At 36.1% G+C, this 22,261-nt stretch overlaps 2 protein-coding genes across 2 annotated transcripts; one reads left to right on the plus strand and one right to left on the minus strand.

The window, feature by feature from the left end:
- Nucleotides 1-501: 501 nt before the first annotated feature.
- LOC100521562 (olfactory receptor 2J3-like) lies at nt 502-1,428 on the plus strand. Its single transcript, XM_003128282.4, has one exon. It carries the CDS (start codon nt 502-504, stop codon nt 1,426-1,428), a length of 927 nt encoding a protein of 308 aa, XP_003128330.3.
- An 11,276-nt stretch (nt 1,429-12,704) lies between these two features.
- On the minus strand, nt 12,705-13,643 carry LOC146401382 (olfactory receptor 2B11-like). The gene has a single exon (XM_084970490.1). The coding sequence runs from the start codon at nt 13,575-13,577 to the stop codon at nt 12,705-12,707; it is 873 nt and encodes a 290-aa protein (XP_084826616.1). The 5' UTR covers nt 13,578-13,643.
- Between the last annotated feature and the right edge of the window lie 8,618 nt (nt 13,644-22,261).

The following is a 22,261-nucleotide window of genomic DNA, read 5'->3' on the forward strand; positions in this document are numbered from 1 at the left end:
AATCCTGTGATTTTGGTTTGTTTCAACATTGGTGACATTAACATTGATTACTTGGCTATGGTGATGTCCATCAGGTTTTCTGTTGTAAAATCTACCACTTTTCATTTTGTAATTAACAAATAATTTGGTAGAGGATATTTTAGACAATGTAAATTACTTATCATGTCTTCCTTCAGTAATTTTTAGCATTCATTTATGTTTTTCTAACTCTGCCCTTGCTTCTCTGTTTATCATTTAGGATCCTGATGATAGAAATAGCTTTCTCTTCCCTACCACTCATATATTCTTTTTAAATTTATTGGTATTAGTTTGCAGATTCTTATTTTTTTCAATTCATTACTATCATAGTTTCTCTTAGTGGCCAAATTATCTTAGAATTGAACAGTGGTAGATCTTTGAAACTGGATTCTGTTTCTTTTTCATGTTTTCCTATGGTTCATAGAGTATTTCCTTACTTTTTGTGGGGTGTATGGGATTCTCTTCTCAGGTAATAAGAAGTGAATGATGATGGAAAAAATCAATGCAACTTTGGAAGGCTACTTTGTTCTACTGGGTTTTTCTAATTGGCCTCATCTGGAAGTAATACTCTTTGTGGTTATCTTGATGTTCTACTTGATGACATTGATAGGCAACCTGTTCATCATCATCTTGTCATACGTAGATGCCCATCTGCACACACCCATGTATTTCTTCCTCTCAAACCTCTCTTTTCTGGATCTCTGCTATACCACCAGCTCCATCCCTCAGTTGCTGATCAACCTCTGGGGCCCAGAAAAAAAAATTTCTTACAATGGTTGCATGACTCAACTTTATTTCGTCCTTGCATTGGGATCCACAGAATGTGTGCTGCTGGTGGTGATGTCCTATGACCGTTATGCAGCTGTATGTAGACCCTTGCATTACACTGTCCTCATGCACCCTCGTTTCTGCCATCTGTTGGCTGTGGCTTCTTGGGTAAGTGGCTTTACCAACTCAGCACTTCATTCCTTCCTTACCTTTTGGGTACCCCTGTGTGGACATCGCCAAGTGGACCATTTCTTGTGTGAAGTTCCAGCACTGCTTAGACTGTCATGCATTGATACTCATGCTAATAAGCTGACCCTCATGATCACAAGTTCCATTTTTGTTCTCATACCTCTCATCCTCATTCTCAGCTCCTATGGTGCCATTGCCCGTGCTGTGCTGAGGATGCAGTCAACAACTGGACTTCAGAAAGTCTTTGGGACATGTGGAGCCCATCTTATGGTTGTATCCCTGTTTTTCATTCCAGTCATGTGCATATATCTCCAGCCCCCATCAGGAAATTCTCAAGATCAAGGAAAGTTCATTGCCCTTTTTTACACTGTTGTCACGCCTAGCCTCAACCCTCTAATCTATACCCTGAGAAACAAAGATGTAAGAGGGGCAGTAAGAAGATTAATGGGGTGAGGTGAGCCTGTGTATCTGTGACATTAATGGTATAATGGAGCATCTCTTCAACCATTGGTTCATCTATCCATCTATTCATCAACCACTCTCATTTCCTCACTCTCTCAGTACTTATTGAGAATATACTGTCACAAGGTCATGGAGTTTGTGGTGGCAGATATGAATTAAATGCAATCTTCCTAAATACTAATCACTCTCTACTGGAGAAAATAGCCATGTAAAATCAAGATAAAACATCAGTATTAATTTTTCAGTGCATAAACCTAATCAAAAATGAGGCATGAAATTTGTTGTAAAAATTGATAAAATTCAGGTTAATTTACTATGGAAAGATGATATTCTTAATTTAAAAACCCTAGAGTATGTTTTTTAATTTCTTGCTTTTTAGGCAGAATTTGTCATAACATTTGACTTCTATCTTGGTTTAACAAAAGACATAGTGAAACACTTTAGATATTTTCTCCAACACTATTATGCTATTTTGAATACTAGTGAATATTGAGAGGAAGTTTGGTTTGTATTTTTTTTTTGTCTTTTTTTAGGGCTGCTCTTATGGCATATGGAGGTTCCCAGCCTAGGTGCTGAATTGGAGCTGCAGCTGCTGGCCTACACCACAGCCACAGCAATGCGGATCCTTAACCCACTGAAAGAGGCCAGGGATCAAACCTATGTTCTTATGGATGCTAGTCAGATTCTTTTCTGCTGAGCCACAATGGAAACTTCTGGTTTGTATTCTTTAAAAATCCCATTATCATTAGTAAAAAAAATAAGGTTTATGAATTGTTAACAAGAAGACCTCTGAAATAATGCAGAAGAAGTAAACATCTCATATTTCTCTTCGTTCCCCAAAGTAGTGAGAAGTGTAAAGGAGGTGGAAATAAGCTGTAAAGCTGCAGATATATGGATTGTAAAATAATGGTCATCATAGGCTAGGTGTTGTTAGGTGAATTAAGCCCTTAGAACACCTGCATAGCTTAAGAAGCAGTAAGGAATATGTGAGGCAGAATTAGTACTAGGCTCTGAAAGAATGAATTGATACATCTGATAAGTACTTGAAAGAATTACTTGAAAATGTATTGGAAAAATTTTGTGATAAAAATTATATGAAAATGTAACCTTTTTTTCCTCTTTAAGCTTGAAAGCTTGATCTGATTTGAATATCTGTGGTTAGAAAGTTCATTATGAAAATCAATCTGCATATTTTTTCAAATAAATAAATTTTTTTTTTTTTAGATACTTTTTTTTTTTTTTTTTTTTGTCTTTTGTCTTGTTGTTGTTGTTGTTGTTGTTGCTATTTCTTGGGCCGCTCCCGCGGCATATGGAGGTTCCCAAGGCTAGGGGTCGAATCGGAGCTGCAGCCGCCAGCCTACGCCAGAGCCACAGCAACGCGGGATCCGAGCCACGTCTGCAACCTACACCACAGCTCACGGCAACGCCAGATCGTTAACCCACTGAGCAAGGGCAGGGATCGAACCCGCAACCTCATGGTTCCTAGTCGGATTCGTTAACCACTGTGCCACGACGGGAACTCCAATAAATTTTTTTTTTTAATGTATCCATGGCATTTGGAAGTTCCTGGGCCAGAGATTGAATCTGACCAATGCCACAGCTGCGGTGACCCTGAATCCTTAAATTACCATGCCACAGCAAGAACTCCATAAATGCATTTTTAAAAATTAAAGTAATAGTTTTGTTACCTGTATTATTGCCACCATTTCCATCTCAAATAAGTGTACTATGTATATAACATTTAAAATTGGTACTCATATTGAGCTAAAGTGGAATAAGGCTAAAGGACAATTCAATATAAAGTAAAATCTTGGCAACACCTGAATTTTTTATGTAACCCAAATGTCAATTATAGTTTTGGGGGCCTCTAAAGTTCAGATATGATTGATTCAAATCATATTCCCTAAATTTTCAAAATGCACAACATATCCCCAAACTTCCCCTCAATTTTTTTTTTTTGTCTTTTTGCCATTTCTTGGGCCACTCTCGCAGCATTTGGAGGTTCCCAGGCTAGAGATCGAATTGGAGCTGTAGCCACTAGCCTACGCCAGAGCCACAGCAATGTGGGATCCAAGCCGTGTCTGCAGCCTACACCACAGCTCACGGCAATGCCGGATGGTTAACCCACTGAGCAAGGGCAGGGACTGAACCCGCAACCTCATGATTCCTCGTCGGATTTGTTAACCACTGCGCCACGATGGGAACTCCCCCCTCAATTTCTTGTGTGGTTTGCAATTACATTGATTCTGATATATTTGTCTTCTTTGTTGTCTGTGATTATCTCCAACTAGGCATAAAAAATAATATGGTATATATTCATTTGTTCTTATCCTACTGTTCAAAAAATGAAGAACCAAGAAGCATGTATATAAAAGAACTTTGAATAAATAATGGGGTCATGTAGAATAGACCATCATGGAGCAAAAGAGCTTTTAGAAACTTAAAAGACATAGCTTAGTTCTTTGAACCATCTTATACTTATCAAAATCTTAATTGATTGGGACACCTCATGTAATACCCTAATCTCTCACTATCTAACAAAAAAAAACTTTGAAATTTCCCATCTATTTTCTTCCCTTTCTGCTTGCAAAACATATAAATGTATTTTTCTATGTGTAGACTATTTTTCTTAGAACGCAAAATTTTAGCATATATGATTCTTAATCCTAGCCATATTATTATATATTCTCTTTAATTTATAATATAAAATAAAGATCAGTTTCAAAAAATTCTCCCAAAGATGAACAAGATGCTATTGTTTTTTATTGTTTATATTTTCAAACTATATGAACCTTTTGCAGTTTAATCAGAGGCATGGTAAAAGTATGTTTTTTCTCACTTTGTAGATAAGAAAACTGAAGGGAAGAAGATGTGTGACTTACCTAAGCTTAAATAACTTGTATATAACAAATCAAGTAAGGTCAGTAGATTTTGGCCTGAATTCCCCCCCCCCTTTTTTTTGTGTGTGTGTTTTTAGGGCTGAACTTGTGATATATGGAAGTTCCCAGACTAGGGATTGAATAGGAGCTGCAGCCGCCAGCCTATGCCACAGCCACAGCAACATGGGATCTGAGCTGTGTCTGTGACTTATACCACAGCTCACAGCAACACTGGATCCCCAACCCACTGAGTGAGGCCAGGGATCGAACCCCCATCCTCATGCATACTAGTCGGATTTGTTTCCCCTGTGCCACAGTGGGAACTCCCTGAGTTCCTTTCTTATGGCCAACAACACTCAAGGTAACTAGAAGGTCTGAGACCCTACCATTGCCAACCCTAAACCTAAAGCCAATATTTGGTAAATTGACAGTCACACAGCACACATTAATTTGGGTCACAGACAACTTTACTGAAGAGCTAACAATGAATTCAGCCTTTTCTCAGCTAAGAATGGAGGCTAAATGCATTGAAGGACCAGCTGCTTCTTTATACCAGTAAATTTCTACTCCCTATCTGGACACTGTCTCCCAATCTCTGTCCGCTTCATCTCATACCTATTCCTGTGCAGCACGTTCCCTAAACACATGCTCAATTGCATCTTCTGAGTCTATCTCAGCAGTGCAAAATGATTGGCACAAATATGTCATTGGATAATCACAGAAACTAGCTCTGGCTTCCAGCCCAGATACACTCATCCTCTGCTTTTTTATTGGCCTCAGTGTCACATATTGTATCTCTTTTTACAAATGTGAAGCTGAAAGGCCACTGGTTATCATATGCTATGACAACAACAAGTGGCATCAAGCATAATAAATTTTCAAATACAAATCTGCCATATTCTATTTACAATTCAGTACCAATAAAACTTAAAGAAAAGAAAATAGTATAGATTTACTATAGATTTTCATCAGATTTCACAATGTTAATATTTTGCTATGAGTACTTTGATATTCTGTCTATAATAATGTAATATTAATGTGCATTTCAATATTTTTCTGAAATACTGTGGAGTATAATGCAACCTAGTCCTAAGTGTTCCTGAGAGTATTTTCTAAATTAAAGATCAAATCCAGGATTTCAAATTGAATTTAAGTGTTATGTTTCTTGTCCTTTAATCTGGAACCATTTTTCAGTTTTTCTTTGCCTTTAATGAGCTTAGTATTTTTGAAGAGTACAGGTCATTTACATCATACAATACTGTTCAATTTAGATTTGACTAGTGTTTATGCAGAATGAGAATATTCGTTTTTGACAGTAATACCCCACAGCAGTGATATTGTGTCCGCTTGAGTGCATTTTTTTCTTTTTTTTTTTTTTTTTGCTTTTTAGGGTGACACTTGCAGCATATGGAGGTTCCCAGGCTAGGGGTCGAATCCGAGCTGCAGCTGCTGGCCTACTCCAGAGCCACAGCAATGTGGGATCCAAGCTGTGTCTGTAATCTACACCACAGCTCACGGCAAGGCCGGATCCTTAACCCTCTGAGTGAGGCCAGGGATTGAACCCGCGTCCTCATGGTTCCTAGTCGGATTCGTTAACCACTGTGCCACGACGGGAACTCCTATTTTTCTATTATTGGTGATATGAATTTTGAACACTTGGATAACATGGTGTAGGCCAGGATTCTCAACTACAAAGTTACTATGTTTCATTTGGTATTCATGAGAACCTTGTGGAGAGACTGATGAAATTAGGTAAATTCTGTTTTCCTTTATTTATTTGATATTGAGTTTTACTTATTGACATTTTAATTTTTTCCTTAAGTTTTTTCGAGATATTGATGTACAACATATGTAAGTTCAAGGTGTACAATGTGGTGATTTATACATGTATATACTGCAAATGTTTACCACAGCCATGGTCATTAACCCATCTATTCCCTTACTTATTATACATTTTTTTTTTGTAGTAAGAGCATTTAAGATCTATTCTCCTATCAACTTTCAAGTATATAATACAGTATTGTTAATTATGTCACCAGGCATAAATTAGACACCCCAAATTTATTCATTTTATTTTATTATTATTGTTTTTAATTGAAGTATAGTTGATTTACAATGTTATGCACATTTCTGCTGTATAGCAAAGTGACCCAGTCATACATATACGTATGTGTGTGTGTATATATATACATAAACATTCATTTTTTAATATTATTTTCCATTATGGTCTATCTCAGTAGATTGGATAAACTATGCAGTACAACCTTATTGTCTATACATTCTAATTGTAATAGTTTGCATCTACTAACCCCAAACTCCCAGTCCATCCCACGCTCTCCCTTCTCTCCCTTGGCAACCGCAAGAGTGTTCTCCATGTCTGTGAGTCTGTTTCTGTTTTGTAGTTAGGTTCATTTGTGCCCTATTTTAGGTTCAATATGTCAGTGATATCATCTGGTGTTTGTCATTCTTGTTCTGACTTACTTCACTTAGAATGATGTTCTCTAGTTACATCCATGTGGCTGTGAGTGGCATTATTTTGTTCTTTTTTATGGCTGAGTAGATTTTCATTATATATAGGTACCATATCAATCCATTCATCTGGTGATGGACATTTAGGTTTTTTCCATGTCTCGGGTATTATGAATACTGCTGCAAAGAACATGGGGGTAGATGCATCTTTTTGAATTATAGTTATGTATGCATATAAGCCCAGTAGTGGAATTTCTGGATCATATGGTAGTTCTAGATTTAATTTTCCAAGAAACCTACATACTGTTTTCCATAGTGGTTGTACCAATTTACATTCCCCCTAACAGTGTAGGAGAGTTCCCCTTTCTCCATACCCTCTCCAGCATTTGTTATTTGTAGACATATTAATGATGGCCATTCTGACCAGTGTGAGGTAGTACCTCATTATAGTTTTGATTTGCATTTTGCTAATAATTAGTGATGTTGAGCATCTTCTTATGTGCCTACTGGCCATCCATATATCTTCTTTGGAGAAATATCTATTTAGGTCTTCTTCACTTTTTTTTTCTTTTTTAAAAATTTTATTGAAGTATAGTTGAATTACAGTGTTGTGATAATTCCCACTGTACAACAAAGTGATTCAGTTATACATATACACACATTCATTCTTTTTCAGTTTCTTTTCCCATAAAGATCATCACAGAATATTGGGTGAGTTCCCTCTGCTATTCAGGAGGTCTCTGGTGGCCAATCATTGCATATATCCCAGTGTGCATATGCCAATCCCAAATCCCCAGTCCATCCCTCCCCCTACATGTTCCCTTTGGTAACTATAAGTTTGTTTTCAAAGTCTGTGAGTATTTCTGCAGTATCTTTTTGTTTTAAGATTCCACTTATAAGTGATATCATATGATGTTTGTTTTTCACTGTCTAACTTCACTTAGTATGATAATCTCTAGGGTCATCCATGTTGCTGTAAACAGCATTATTTCATTCTTTTTCATGGATGAATAATATTCCATTGTATATGCATATACTATATCTTCTTTATAGGCCAGCATATATTTGGGTCTTGTTTTTGTATCCATTTAGCCAGGCTACATCTTTTGGTTAGAGCATTTATTCCATTTACAGTTAAGGTAATTATTGACATCTGTGTTCTTTTTGCCATTTTGTTAATTATTTTGGATTTGTTTTTGTTGTTTTTTTCTCTTCCCTTCTTTTATTCTCTTATCTTATGGTTTGATGACTGTCTTTAATGTTGTGTTTTAATTGTTTTTTATTTTGTTTTTGTCTTTTTAGGGCTGTAACCACAGCATATGGAGGTTCTCAGGCTATGGGTCATATTGGAGCTGCAGCTGCTGGCCTACACCACAGTCACAGCAACACCAGATCCAAGCTGCATCTTCTACCTACACCACAGCTCATGGAAACACTGGATCCTTGACCCCTGAGCAAGGCCAGAGATAACAGCTGTGCTCATGGATACTAGTTAGATTCATTTCTGCTGAGCCACGATGGGAACTCCCTAATTGATTTTTCTTATTTGTGTGTGTGCGTGTGTGTGTGTGTGTGTGTGTGTGTGTGTTTGTATTGTAGATTTTTGGTTTGTGGTTACCACAATGTTTTGATATAGGAGTCTTGTATATATAGTGTGTGTGTGTGTGTGTGATCTTTATGATTTCCTTCCTTCTGCTGACTTTAGGTTTTGTTTGTTCTTCCTGATTCCTTTTTTTCTCTTCTCTTCTCTTCCTCTTCCCCTTCTCTTCCTCCCTCTCCCCTATCCTCCCCATCTGCCCTCCCATTCCCCTCCCCCTCCCTCCTCTTCTTCCTCTTCTTCTTCTTCTCCTTCTCCTCCTCCTCCTTCTCTCTCTCTTTTCCCCTTTTGTTCTACTTAGTTATGTGGAGGTTGACCTTTTTGGAAGTCTGAATGTCTTCTGCCAGTGTTCAATAGATGTTCTGTGCTAATCATTGTGCATGTAGATTTTTTTTAATGTCGTTTGTGGGAGAAAGTGTGCTCCATGTCCTACTCCTCTGTCATCTTGATCGCAGATACTAATTTATCATTTTAAAGCTGATAGTTATACTCTTTGACTGACATTTTCTGTTTCTCCCAACCCCAGTCCCTAGCAGCTACAATTTTACTTATTATTTCTCTGAGGATTTTTTGATTTCACATCAAAGTGAGAACATATAATACTTGTCTTTCTCTTTCTGCTTTATGTCGCCTAGCATAATACTCTCAAGGTCTCTCCATGTTTTTGCAAAAGGCAAGATTTCCTTCTTTTTCAAGGCTGAATTATATTTCATTATATATATATATATATAATGTTATATAACAATAAATTATATATAACTATATATAACTGCATATTATGTAAGTAATGTTCTTTATACATTCATCTTTTGATGGATGCTTAGTTTGTTTCCATGTCTTAACTATTGTGAATAATTCTGCACTCTCTCTTTTTCTCAGTTACTCTTTCTAAAGCTTGTCAGTTTTGTTTTTCTTTTCAAAAAACCAACTCTTTATCTTGGTTTTTTTTTTTTTTGCTTTTATGGTATCTCTATTTATTTCTACTCTGATCATTATGATTTTCTTCTTTCTAAATTTGCACTTAGTTTGTTTCTCTTTTCCTAGTTACTTGTGGTAAAGGTATGTTGGTGGTTTGTGATCTTTCTCTTTCATTTTATCCTTATAAACTTACCTATTAGAACTGCTTTTGCTGGAGATTGGGACAAGATGGCAGAATAGAAAGACTTAAGCTCACCTCCTCTCATGAAAATACCAAAATTACAACTAAACATTGAATAACTATCAATAAAATAGACTGGAAATTAGAACTGCTTTTGCTGCATCCTGTAAGTTTTGGTATTTTGTATTTCTTTTTCTTTTTGCTTTTTAGGGCCAAGCCTATAGTATATGGAGGTTCCCAGGTCAGGGGTCGAATCGGAACTGTAGCCACAGCAATACTACAGCCACAGCAATGCAGGATGCTGGCTGTGTCTTTGACCTACACCACAGCTCACAGCAACACTGGATCCTTAACCCACTGAGCGAGATCAGTGGGATTGAACCCATAAGCTCATGGTTACTAGTAGGATTGTTTCCTCTGTGCCACAATGGGAACTCTGGTATTTTGTATTTCTGTTTTCATTTGTATTAAAATATTTTTTTGATTTTCCATTTGATTTTTTTGACCTGTGGATGTTCGGGTGTGTGTTGTTTAGTTTCCACATGCTTGTAAATTTTCCAGTTGTCATCCTGGAATAGATATCCTAGTTGATATCTAGTTTCATGTACCATTGTGGTCAGAAAAGTTTCATATACCATTGTGGTCAGAAAAGATGCTTGCTATGAATTCAATCCTCTTACATTTGCTAAGTCTTGTTTTGTAACTTAACATATGACCAATCTATCTTGGAAAATGTTCTGTGTACGTGATAAGAATGTTTGCGCTACTGTTGTTGAATGGAATGTTCTATATATGTTTGTTAGGTTCATTTGGATTAAAGTATATTTCCAATCCTGTGTCCTCATTGATTTGTTTTGATGATAGTTCCATTCTTGATTCTAAGTGAGGTATTAAAGTCTCCTACTCTTGTTACATTGTTGTCTATTTTACTCTTTTGTTCTGTTTGTGTTTGCTTAATATATTTAAGTGCTCTGATGTTGACTGAGTATATCTTTACAATTGTTGAATAAACTTTATGCTACTTTCTCCCTCCTACTCCTTCTGGGACTCCAGTAATTCATAGATAGTATCTTTTAATGGTATTCCATAATTCACATAGATTTTCTCTTTCTTTTTAATTTTTTTTCTTTTTGCTCTCCTGACAGTATGATTTTAAATAAGTCTTATAATTCACCAATTCTCTCATTTGTTTGGTTGAGTCTGTTTTTGAAGTTGTTTATTGAATTCTTCAGAGCTGTCATTGTTCTCATAAATTAGGGTTTTTAAAAATAGTTTTGATTTCTTTGTTGAACTTTAATTTGTTCATATTTGTCTGTTTCACTCACTTTTTTTCAGATTTTTTCTTCTTCTTTGGAACAAATTCCTTTATCTTCTAATTTTGTTTAACTTTTTCTGTCTTTATGAAAATTAGGTGAAACAGCTTCCTATCCCAGTCTTGAGGCATCCCTGTGAATTCTGCATGTGCCCAGTGGCTTTGGTGGAAGAGCTGGATCTGAGGTGAACATGGGCTACATCTTCTCCTGGTGTGTGCTGGCAGCTGCCACCTTGGTGTGAGGTATGGCTGGAGTTGGAAGGACTAGAGTGAGAGCGTTTCTCCTATTCTCACTGGCTGTTACCATCCTACTGGGGGTAGGTTTGGGGCCCAGGGGGCTGTAAGAGGAGCCCCAACTGAGTTGGGTTTCTGCTGGGTGTGATGGTTATCTCCACCTTGGATACCTTGGATTGTTGCGATGGGTCCTTGCCAGGGCCTGAGGGCTTGGGGCTGCTCTTCTGTGCTGGTTTCACTCTTTTCCCAGTGTCCATGGAGGCTGGATTGGAGCTGGAGTGGTTGTGCTATGCCACTGAGCTGCTTTCACTCCCATCCTGAAAGTGGTTTCCTCCCTGGAGCTAGCTTTGCTCCTCCCAAGGTGTTTTGTAGACAAAACACCCAGGCAGTTTTCTGTCTGCAGCCTCTGCATTTTGACAGGACGACTGCTCTCTCTTTAAGAGTGAAGTCTTGGTTTCTTACAGCCCTCCTGTAAGCCCCACTGTTTTCCAAACCAGCTAAGGGGGTTTATCTTCCCATTGTCAGATTTCAGGACTGGGGTGCCCAATGTACGGCTGGAACATCTCACTCTCAAGCATTTTTCCTAATATTTACTTAATTATTTCTCCTCCATCTACTGCTTTAATCCAACTACCAGTCCTATTGTTTGTATTTAGTTTTATGTGTTTTTTCTCTAAATCGTGTATTTTCTTACATATTTTTTTGCAGTTTCTTCTTTTTGCTTTTGGTTCGCTTTAAGGTATTCTAAGATATTTGCTTACTCAGACTGATAATTCAGTTATCAATAGTAACAATTCAATTATCAATTTCTTTGTTGTATAATTTAGTTTTAGGAAACCAATTTTGAAAATTTTATTGCACATAAATGATACTACTGATCAAAGTACGTAGCTGAATTTAATAGAACATTTAATTATTAGGAAGCGTATCTTCTAGATATTCAGCTTGGTCTTTTTGCATTTGCCTTAGCATTTGCTAGGAGTTGTGATTTTAAATTCTCTGCCTGTGGGTTTACAATTTTTCTTAAAAGCTTGGAGCATCTGAGATTCTTCACATATTCAACAAACTATCTTCTATTTTTTTTGGGGGGGTGAGTGGGTAAATGGGCTATACCTTTTCCCATATGTCAGATCCTGTCTGACTTTTGTCTCTAAAGAATACCTCAAAAATATTTTCCTGTGATGGTCCTCACAAATTCTACGTTTAAATTGATGTCAACTGAGGAAGTTTTTTAAAATAGTTTTCTGGACATGATTTCTCAAAATTCTGATACAAGATATCTGCAGTGGAGTCATGTTTGTGATTTTTAAAGTATAAGTATTCTGATGTGTACCAAAGCTGAAAAACAGTCTTTCTAGCAAATAGGGCCAGGTGCATCAAATGTGCCTATACTTGGGAAAACTTGTAACATAAGAGATATTTTTTTAAACATCTATTTAAGAAAAATTTTCAATATGTTTGTTAAGACACAATTTATACAGATATGAATTTTTAATATTTTTATAAATTTAATTTAAATTTAGTACCATATATTTATTTTATTTCTTATGATAGCTACATAGTAAAAAGTTACGTCTTTGGGGATAATTTTGAGACGAGGCAAAACCAAGAGGTAATTTAGAACAGAGGCTCTTCTAAGTCCTATATGGAAAGTATGAAGTACAAAAATAGCTATGTTTATCCTCTTCTTTGATGGTACAATGAGACAAGAAGCCTCATCATTGCCCCTTTCATGTCTTTGTTCCTCAAAGTATAAATAAAAGGATTAAGCATAGGAGTCACCAAGCTGTAGAATAGGGACATGAGTTTGTTCTTATCCTGGGAGTTAGCAGCAGAAGGTTGCACATACATGCTAATTACTGGCCCATAGAAGAGAGATACAACAATAATATGAGAACTGCATGTGTTAAAGGCCTTCTTCTTTCCCTCTGAGGACTGAATTCTGAGCACTGTAGCTACGATGAACCCATAGGAGACAAGAATAAGTGACAAGGGAACGAGGGAATAGAATGTTCCCACAATGGAGAGCATAGCTACATTGAATGTGGTATCAGTACATGACATCTTGATCATCACTGGGACCTCACACAGGAAATCATCTACCTTGTTGTTGCCACAAAGTGGCAGCTGGATGGTGAGGGATGACTGAAGCAAGGAGTTGACCAAACCACTTAGCCATGCCATGACCACTAGGAAGATACAGAGTTGCTGATGCATGATGACTGGGTACCTCAAAGGCTTGCAGATGGCCATGTAACGATCCAAGGACATCACAGCTAAGAGGATGCATTCGGTGGCCCCCCAAAAGTGAAACATATAAAACTGAGTCACACAGCCTCCGTAGCTGATAGACTTATCTGGGCCCCAGAGGTTTAGCAGCAGTTGAGGGATGGTGGTTGTGGTAAAACAAAGGTCCAGGAAGGAGAGGTTGGAAAGGAAGAAGTACATAGGGCTGTCAAGATTCGGATCTACTCTGGATACCACTATAATTGAGATGTTTCCTACTAGTGTGCAGATGTAAGCAGCAAGCACTATTATGAAGAGTGGCATTTCCAACCAGGGATGGTCAGAGAAGCCCAAGAGAATGAAAACCTTTGGAGTACTTACATTTCTTGCATTCAAGACTGTCGTTGCTCTTGTTCATGGACTTAAGTCAAAATGAAGATGTATATTTCAGTATTAAATATTCTTGATGGTCAACTTATTCAGTTAAATAAAGTGAGTTATGAAGGGATTTTCTCTGTGATGTAACTCCAGTGATGTGAATTGATACTTGCAAGATGAAAACATGAATCAAAATGCCCCAAATTATTATTTTGTAGTACATCTAAAAGAAGATTAACAAATCTCTATATTTTACCTAGAGAATGTAATATAGAAAATTTTTATAGAATAATGATTAAGTAAAGGGATACCACAGTTTTTCTTATATTTGAGAAAATAATGAAATGGAAGAATGTTTCCCCAAAATCACCTGTGCTGACTTACCACATGTGTTCATTTCTTTCATCCTTAGTCTGCTAAACCTTATTATTCTCTGGTTGAATTTCTGAGTTTATTTAGGTAAGTTCAGAACTCTAGCTGGATTGGTCTGCTTCATATAGAAACAGCAAGAGAGAGCACTTTTCCTTAGTCCTGTATCTCAAATCATAAAATGACTTTTGCAAAGATAAAACTTGTCATAGAAGAAAACACACAGTTAAAATGATTCCCAGTCAATGAAGACCTGCAGTATAGCACAGGGAAGCCTACCCAATATTCTGTGATAAGCTTTATGAGAAAAGAATCTGAAAAGGAATGGATGTGTGTATGTGTATAACCGAGTCACTTTGTTGTACAGCAGAAATGATCACAACAATCTTTCTGTGCCATGAGGATTAATTAGTTCAATATGTGTGGCTACCCTTTTGCAAGTGTAATACTTTATCTTGGGTTAGTTATTTTCATTGAGTACAGTGTCCAGGTTGATTTATGCATCTGTATCTTCTAATTAATTTTTCTTTAGGTTGTATCCAAATATTAACATTGTACTTATCTCTGCCAAAAGAAGTCTTGTAAAGATTGCATTTTCTTCCCTTTCATTTCCCCAAATTATTCTTATCACAAAGTGCATGAGGTTGTGCAAAATGGTAAAGACGATTAAGCTGAACAGATCGCTCCCACTCACATACAATAACTTCTTTAAATCAGTGTTGATATTCCATGGTAGTATTTCCCTTTCTTGCAAAAATTGACACTGATCTTTTTTTTTCCATCAGAATGAAATGTTAGTTGGAGGTAAATATTGAATATTCTCTCTGTGTTCAGTGTCTTCTTATCATAAGTCCTTAATATTATTCATTTGATTTGAAGGATCCTAAATATGTTCAGATGTGGAAACCTATTTTATTCTAAAATAATTGTTAAGGAAGTGTTCTTACTCTTTATAGAGCTGTGGGACATTTTTTCCATTGAGATAATAAACCTCAGTGGAAATTCTTGTCAAGAAACACTAGAAATTCCCTAGAGGGTATAATACTGCTAAGTTCCTTCTTGCCCAGTACAATGAAATGATAAATTTTGGCATTTTTCCTGTTGTGGAAAATTAGCTCAGGACTAAAAGAATCCCAGAAAAGCCAACCTACTTCAATAATTTCATAGACTATTTACTTGGATTTCAGGGAAAATTCGAGACAATTATTTTTGGTGTCAAGATACAATTTTCTTTTATTTATACTTTTTCTTGGGATATTATTTCCTGATATAATACATGTTGAGTAATTTTAATTTTACATAGAGAAAGAAGGAGCAGTCACCTTCCAATATGACTTTTAAGGAACTAAAATTTCTTGTTTTCAAATATTTTTCCTCCAATAGCCTAGCATAGTATAGATTGACCTAACACTGACTATGTTAAAGTTCCACAAATGATTTTTTTTTTTGTCTTTTTGCCATTTCTTGGGCCGCTCCCAAGGCATATGGGAGGTTCCCAGGCTAGGGGTCTAATTGGAGCTATAGCCACTGGCCTACGCCAGAGCCACAGCAACGCGAGATTCGAGTCGCATCTGCGACCTACACCACAGCTCACAGCAACGCTGGATCCTTAACCCACTGAGCAAGGGCAGGAATCGAACCCGCAACCTCATGGTTCCTAGTCTGATTCGTTAACCACTGCGCCACGACGGGAACTCCTCGCAAATGATTTAAATAATAAAAAATTGTATCAAGAAGAAATCAGTTTACAGAGTTTCATTAATTTATTCAATCAATAAATATTTTCAAATGCCCACTACACGTAATTTTCTCCATTGCTTCAAATATTAACATTGAAAAATTACAAAAATTTGCTATAATGACATTTATTTGTAATAGAGAAATAAGAGATTGGTGCTTATTCTCAGTGTCTCAGTAAACTTGGCTACAGAATGATTGAAATGTTAGTGAAATAATGCACAATGGGTAATTTGATATGTGGCAAAACAGATTTTCATTTATTATTTTTAAAAAATTACGTAACTTTCAGGTGTACAACATTGTAATTCATCATCTGTATACACTAGCAAGTGATCACCATCACAAGTCTAGTTGCCATCACGACTCCTTTTAGCTGTTTCACCCATGCCCCCAAACCCTTCCCCTCTGGTAACCCTAATTTGTTTGTACCTGTGAGTTTATTTTTGTTTTGTTTTTTGTTTGTTTTTTAGATTCCACATATAAGTGATATCTTACAGTATTTGGAAACCCCTGTGCTTCCAGTACCTGAATATCTGTTTCTTTCTTCAGGTTCAGGGAGGTTTCAGCCCTAATTTCATCAAATACATTTGACACCTTTCTCTATCTCTTCTTTTTCTGGGATTCCTGTATTGCGAATGGTAGTGTGCTTGACATTGTCCCAGAATTCTCTTAAACTATTCTTATTTAAAACAACAACAACAAAAAATGTTTTTGATGTCTGATTGGCTGATTTCTATTATTCTATTTTTTGGATTGCTTATATATTCTTCTGTATCATTTAATCTGTTGTTAATTCCCCCTAGTGAACTGAATTCTTCATTTCAGTTACTGTATTCTTCAGCTCGGACTGTTTCTTTATTATATTTTCTAGTTCTTTGGTGAAAGTCTGTGTTCTTATATTGCACCCCCTACCTAGCTTAGTTAACATTTTTGTTACTATTGCCTTGAACTTTTTATCTGGTAAATTATTTACCCCTGTTTCATTGGAGTTTTTCAGGGATTGTTTCTCATTCTTTCATTTAAAACATATTCTTCTGCCTTCTCATTTTGTTTAACTCTCTCTGTCTCTATGAAATTACGTGAAACTGTTCCCTATCCTAGTCTTGAAGGCTGTGACTTCAACTCACACTTATTAACGAAGCTGGTCACAGACCGTGACTGAGTTCAACAGGAGGGAAAATTTAATCCTACCCTATTCCTAGAAGGTATGAGAAACCAAATATCTGTGGTCAGCCTTCAAGATTACCACTGTCTGCCTTTTAGTCACAAAATATTTCATTTATTCTTCCTCCACAGAAAATACATCTGTCTCCTTCTGAAAAGAGACATATACACATTTTTCATCCATTAATAAGATGCAGTTCAAAGTTCAGGGTCTCTGCTTGGCTAATAAAACTGTGAATTAAATAGACAAGTTATCTGTCCTCCACATGCCCCAAAATTTAATCAGTAGAACTGGAAGAAGATGGCCAATAAAGAACCCCCACTGGGAAAGAGAAAACTTTAGAGATACATAGAAGACAAAGTTATCCAGAAATTCTGAAAACCATGAGCAGTTGTGAAGAGTTCCAACTCTGAGCTGTGAAATATTCCCATGGTCTACTCATTGAAGTAGGTCCCCAGCTACTTTATACCAGTTATTCCTCATACTATTGGTTTTTATTTTTTTGTAGGTCCGTTAACCTCAATGTCTATATCTGAAAAGAGCAATAATGAATATGTTTGCTTTTTCAACTTCCTTCTTGCTTAACGAAGATTGGTGTCCAAGGGTTATTTTAAATCTCAAGGCTTAAGAGTCATCTTTATTTGGTAGTATAACTTTCTCTAAAATTTAGCATCTAATCTATTTGATCTAAGTCTGCTTTGAGTTCCAGTGGCCACATCCACAGTATTTGTAAAGACACGACTCTCTTTATGTTTCTATATGTAGATTTCTTGGAACTGTAATCCTTTGGTGAAATAGGCTTATTCTCTTTTCACTTTTCCCTTATTCTTTTTTCCTTTAACTATTTATCCAAGTAAAAGCATATATTAGGAGGTATTTTAATCCACTCAAAGTTCAATAGCAGGTACATTTTTAATGTTCTTAAATAAAAATTCTAATCACTAGATATTACATTTTAATTCACCTCTCTTTCTCAAACAATGTCTTCAATTTTATATATTACTATATGGAACTAAGAATTTTTTTCTTCTTTTCTGATCCATCAAGTGCATGAATTTTTAGAATCTCACTATTTTGTTTCCACTTGAAGACAGCTATTTAATCTGTGTTTTAAAGAATTCAGGTATAAAATGTTGGCAAGAATGTGGAGAAAAGGGAACCCTTATTTACTATTGGTGGGAATATAAATTGCTGCAGCCACTGTGAAAAATAATATGGAGATTTCTCAAAAAAAACTAAAAATAAAACTACTATATGACCTAGCAATTCCACTCTTGGGTATGTATCTGAAAAAAAAATAATCAAAAAACCAAAACTACTAATTTGAAAAGATATATGCACACAATAGTCATAGCAGCATTATTTATAATTGCCAAGGTGTTTAAGCAACCTAAGTGTCCATCAGTAGATGGATGGATAAAGAAGATGTGATGTATATGTGCAATAGAATGCTATTCAGAAAAGAATGAAATTTAGCCATTTTCATCAACATGGATGGACTTGGAGGGCATTATACTAAAGGAAGTAAGTCATAGAGAAAAAGACAAACACTGTATGATATCACTTACATGTGGAACCTAAAAAATACAACAAATTGTGACTATAACAAAAAAGAAGCAGACTCACAGATGTAGAGAACAAATGAGTAGTTCCCAGTGAGGAGAGCAAAGGAGGAGAGAGCAATATATGGGTAGGGGAAAAATGGGTTATTATGGGATTTTATGAAATCACGTGTGTGAAACTTTTGAAAATTGTAAAGCACTATAGAATTTAAAGAACCTTAAATAAAGAATCTAGGTATGTTATCAAGATATAATGCACATAAAAAAGAAATTATAACCCTCCATTGACAGAAAAGATGAATAAACTAATATGCCAACAGTGGTAAACTTTAAATATAGTAAATTTAAGGATGAACTCTTTTCCATAAAACTGTTTGCCTTTTCTAAAATATAAGTCTCATATTATTATCTTACATAAATATGTCTCATATTATTATATCTCTTATTATCTTTATAATTACATAAATAATGTGTTTATGTAACTTTTAAAAGAGAAAGGATTATTAATAACTATATGTGACAATCACTAGATTTTCATTTTTACAGGGAAATACAATTTCCTTAGCTTTTGAGAATTTAAGTATATATCCCACCATGGAATTTCATATGACCACCATTCCTAGCCCTAGAGAGTTTCACATCTCTGAAAATTCTTTTAACAGAATAAATGAAAATTTGCATATTAGCTAAAATTATCCATAGTTTTGACAATTGATGTTTTAATTTTCTGCCTCCACAACTAAGTGCTGTGAATGTTTTGGTGAGAAAAACCAAACTTTGTTCCATGCTCTTTTTTTTTTTTAACTTTTTTTAATTGCTCAAATGAACTTATCACATCTGTAGTTGTATAATGATCATAACAATCCAATTTCACAGGATGTCCACCCCGCAACCGAAGCACATCCCCCCATCCCCCAAATTGTCTCCTCCGGAGACTGTAAGTTTTTCAATGTCTGTGAGTCAGCATCTGTTCTGCAAAGAAGTTCATTGTGTCCTTTTTTCAGATTCCACATGTCAGTGAAAGCATTTGATGTTGGTGTCTCATTGTATGGCTGACTTCACTTAGCATGATAATTTCTAGGTCCATCCATGTTGCTACAAATGCCGGTATTTCGTTCCTTTGAATGGCTGAGTAATATTCCATTGTGTATATGTACCACATCTTCTGGATCCACTCCTCTGTTGATGGACATTTAGGTTGTTTCCATGTCTTGGCTATTGAAAATAGTGCTTCAGTGAACATCGGAGTACATGTGTCTTTGCGAATTGTGGTTTTCTCTGGATAGATGGCCAGGAGTGGGATTGCTGGATCAAATGGTAGTTCTAGTTTTAGTTTTCTGAGGACTCTCCATACCGTTTTCCACAGTGGTTGCACCAATTTACAATCCCACCAACAGTGTACTAGGGTTCCTTTTTCTCCATACCCTCTCCAGCACTTACTGTTTGTAGACTTTTTGATGAATTTACAGTCTAGTAGGAGGTAAAGGCACTTATCAAATGATCACTTAAAAGTAAAAGTGCCACAAATGAGAGGTACATAATGAACAAGTAAATTTGTGGGTATTTCACTGAATCAGAGAGAGACCACAAAAATTTTTTCTAATGAGGCCTGAGCCATTAGTAATTAGGTAAATATGGATGGGAAGAGTATTCCAGGTAGAAGGATCAGTATGTGCAAAGGTTCTATGCTTTAAGGAAATGTGGTAAGTGCAAAAGACAGAGAGAGCGACGAGCAAGCTGTATGGGAGTTCCTTTGTGGCACAGCAGGTTTAGGATCCAGCATTTTCAGTGCAGCAGCTTGGGTTGCTGCTGTGGGATAGGTTTCATCCCTGGCCCCAGAACTTCCACATGCCATGGATGTGGCCAGAAAAAAAGAAGAGAGCTGTATTGCTAGTAAGTGAGTATTTGTTTTTAACTAGTGAACAATAGAATGCCACTGATAATCTCAGTACAGGTGAAGAGAATGGGATGATTGTATTTGCAGTGAAATGATCACTGGCTATATTTTAAAAAAGTGTATTTCAAAGAGTTGGCAGGAGTGCATAATGATAGGTAGGTTAATAATTTGGTAAACTTATGGGTAAAACGTGATGGTACCAGAAATGTGAAGATAGAAAGGAATGGAGAGATGGGAGGTACAAAAGAGGAATGATTGATATGTTTTGGAAATGGCTTTGATTTAAAAAACTAAGGAGTGAATGGCATAAGATATGGTTCAGGGTTTCTGATTTGCAAATGTAAACAGAAGGTGAATCCATTTGTTAAAATAGTGAAAAGAGCTTTGTGGTGAAGGGTGAGCAGGTGTTTAGCTTTTGATGGTGTTGAGTTTGAAATGTCTATCATATTCAAAAAGAGATGGCAATGGTAGAAACAGGTTTGGAAATTTAAAAAAGGCACTTACACGAGATATAATTGATATTCATTTGTTTTTTGTGTCTTGAATCTCTTACTGCTTATTACATGTCTCATTTAGTAAACACATGATTATTATATAAGAGCTGTATTCTGCACTTAGGTTTTTAGTTACTTTATACTGGTGCTGGTACTTTCTGTACTCTAACATTTCTGCTTTCATTAGTGGATAAAGTCTAGACTTTTCAGTTATCATCTCCAGACTCTTTTTATATGTGTCTTGTACTCTCTTTCTTAACCATTTTAAATTACTTGTAATTTATAAAATGCTTTGTAACCCTTTCTCTGTTGCCTAAAATGTTGTCCCATCTATGTCCTTATATTACTAACTGCAACTAATCATTTAAATGTCTGAATTTAAGGGTCATTTCCTCCGGGAATTAGAATATTTTTTTCAGGAGTTCTTGTCATGGCTCAGTGGTTAACAAACCTGACTAATATCCATGAGGACTTGGGTTCAATCCTTAGCCTTGCTCGGTGGGTTAAGGATCGAGTGTTGAGTGAGCTGTGGTGTAGGTTGCAGAAGTGGCTCAGAGCTGGTATTGCTGGAGCTCTGATATAGGCCGATATGACCCCAAACCTGGGAACCTCCATATGTCATGGGTATGGCCCTAAAAGGACAAAAAAAATTTTTTTCAGTATAATAACTGCAATTATTTTCCCTCTGGTCTAGTACTATCTAGTGTTAAAAATATCAATAAATATTTATTTAGAGGTTACCCCAAAGAAGAATGAATTTATTCAGTTAAATATTAGAAAAAAGTATTCCAGTGAACATTTCTATAAAAAACATCATCATTTATGGGCTATCACGTGTGTTTGGTTGGTGCAGAACTTGGAACAAATAAGGATTTGGGACAAATAAATATTGGAAAATGAAAGAAAAGGGGAAAATGCTATCCATGGAGAATGATGGGATGAATTGAAAACAGAGTTGGAAATAAAACTCAATTGATATTTTAAATTTCTAGTATGAGATACACACACTTAGCTAGTTTAAAGCCAGATAGATTTGACATAAACTGCATACTTGAAACTGTTCTGGAAGGTGTATATGATGGAATTATAAAGGGATGGGAGGATGTAAAGTGACTGAGGACTGGGGTGATTATGGGAAAATTTTGGCTTGGGATCGCTGGTCATTTAATCATAAAGATGGGGAAATTCCTAACTAAGGTGGTAGACAAAATGGTTCTCCAACAAATAGTACATAAGTGGGAAGGTAAACCATCTAAGTGTCTTGGACAGTCTGACATTGATAGGAAGAAATTTTACCAAGGAACAAAGGAACAAAGTACATGGAGGAAACTTCTGGAAAGCAAAGGAGCTTTTAACTTAGAAAAGATATCTTTCCATACAAATTTTAGAATGTTCTGTTCTAA

This window comes from Sus scrofa, chromosome 7 (assembly GCF_054392235.1).
Source record: "Sus scrofa isolate SSC_HxYL_T2T_F1_AM1 chromosome 7, Sscrofa_HxYL_maternal_Yorkshire_Landrace_v2.0, whole genome shotgun sequence".
NCBI lineage: Eukaryota > Metazoa > Chordata > Mammalia > Artiodactyla > Suidae > Sus > Sus scrofa.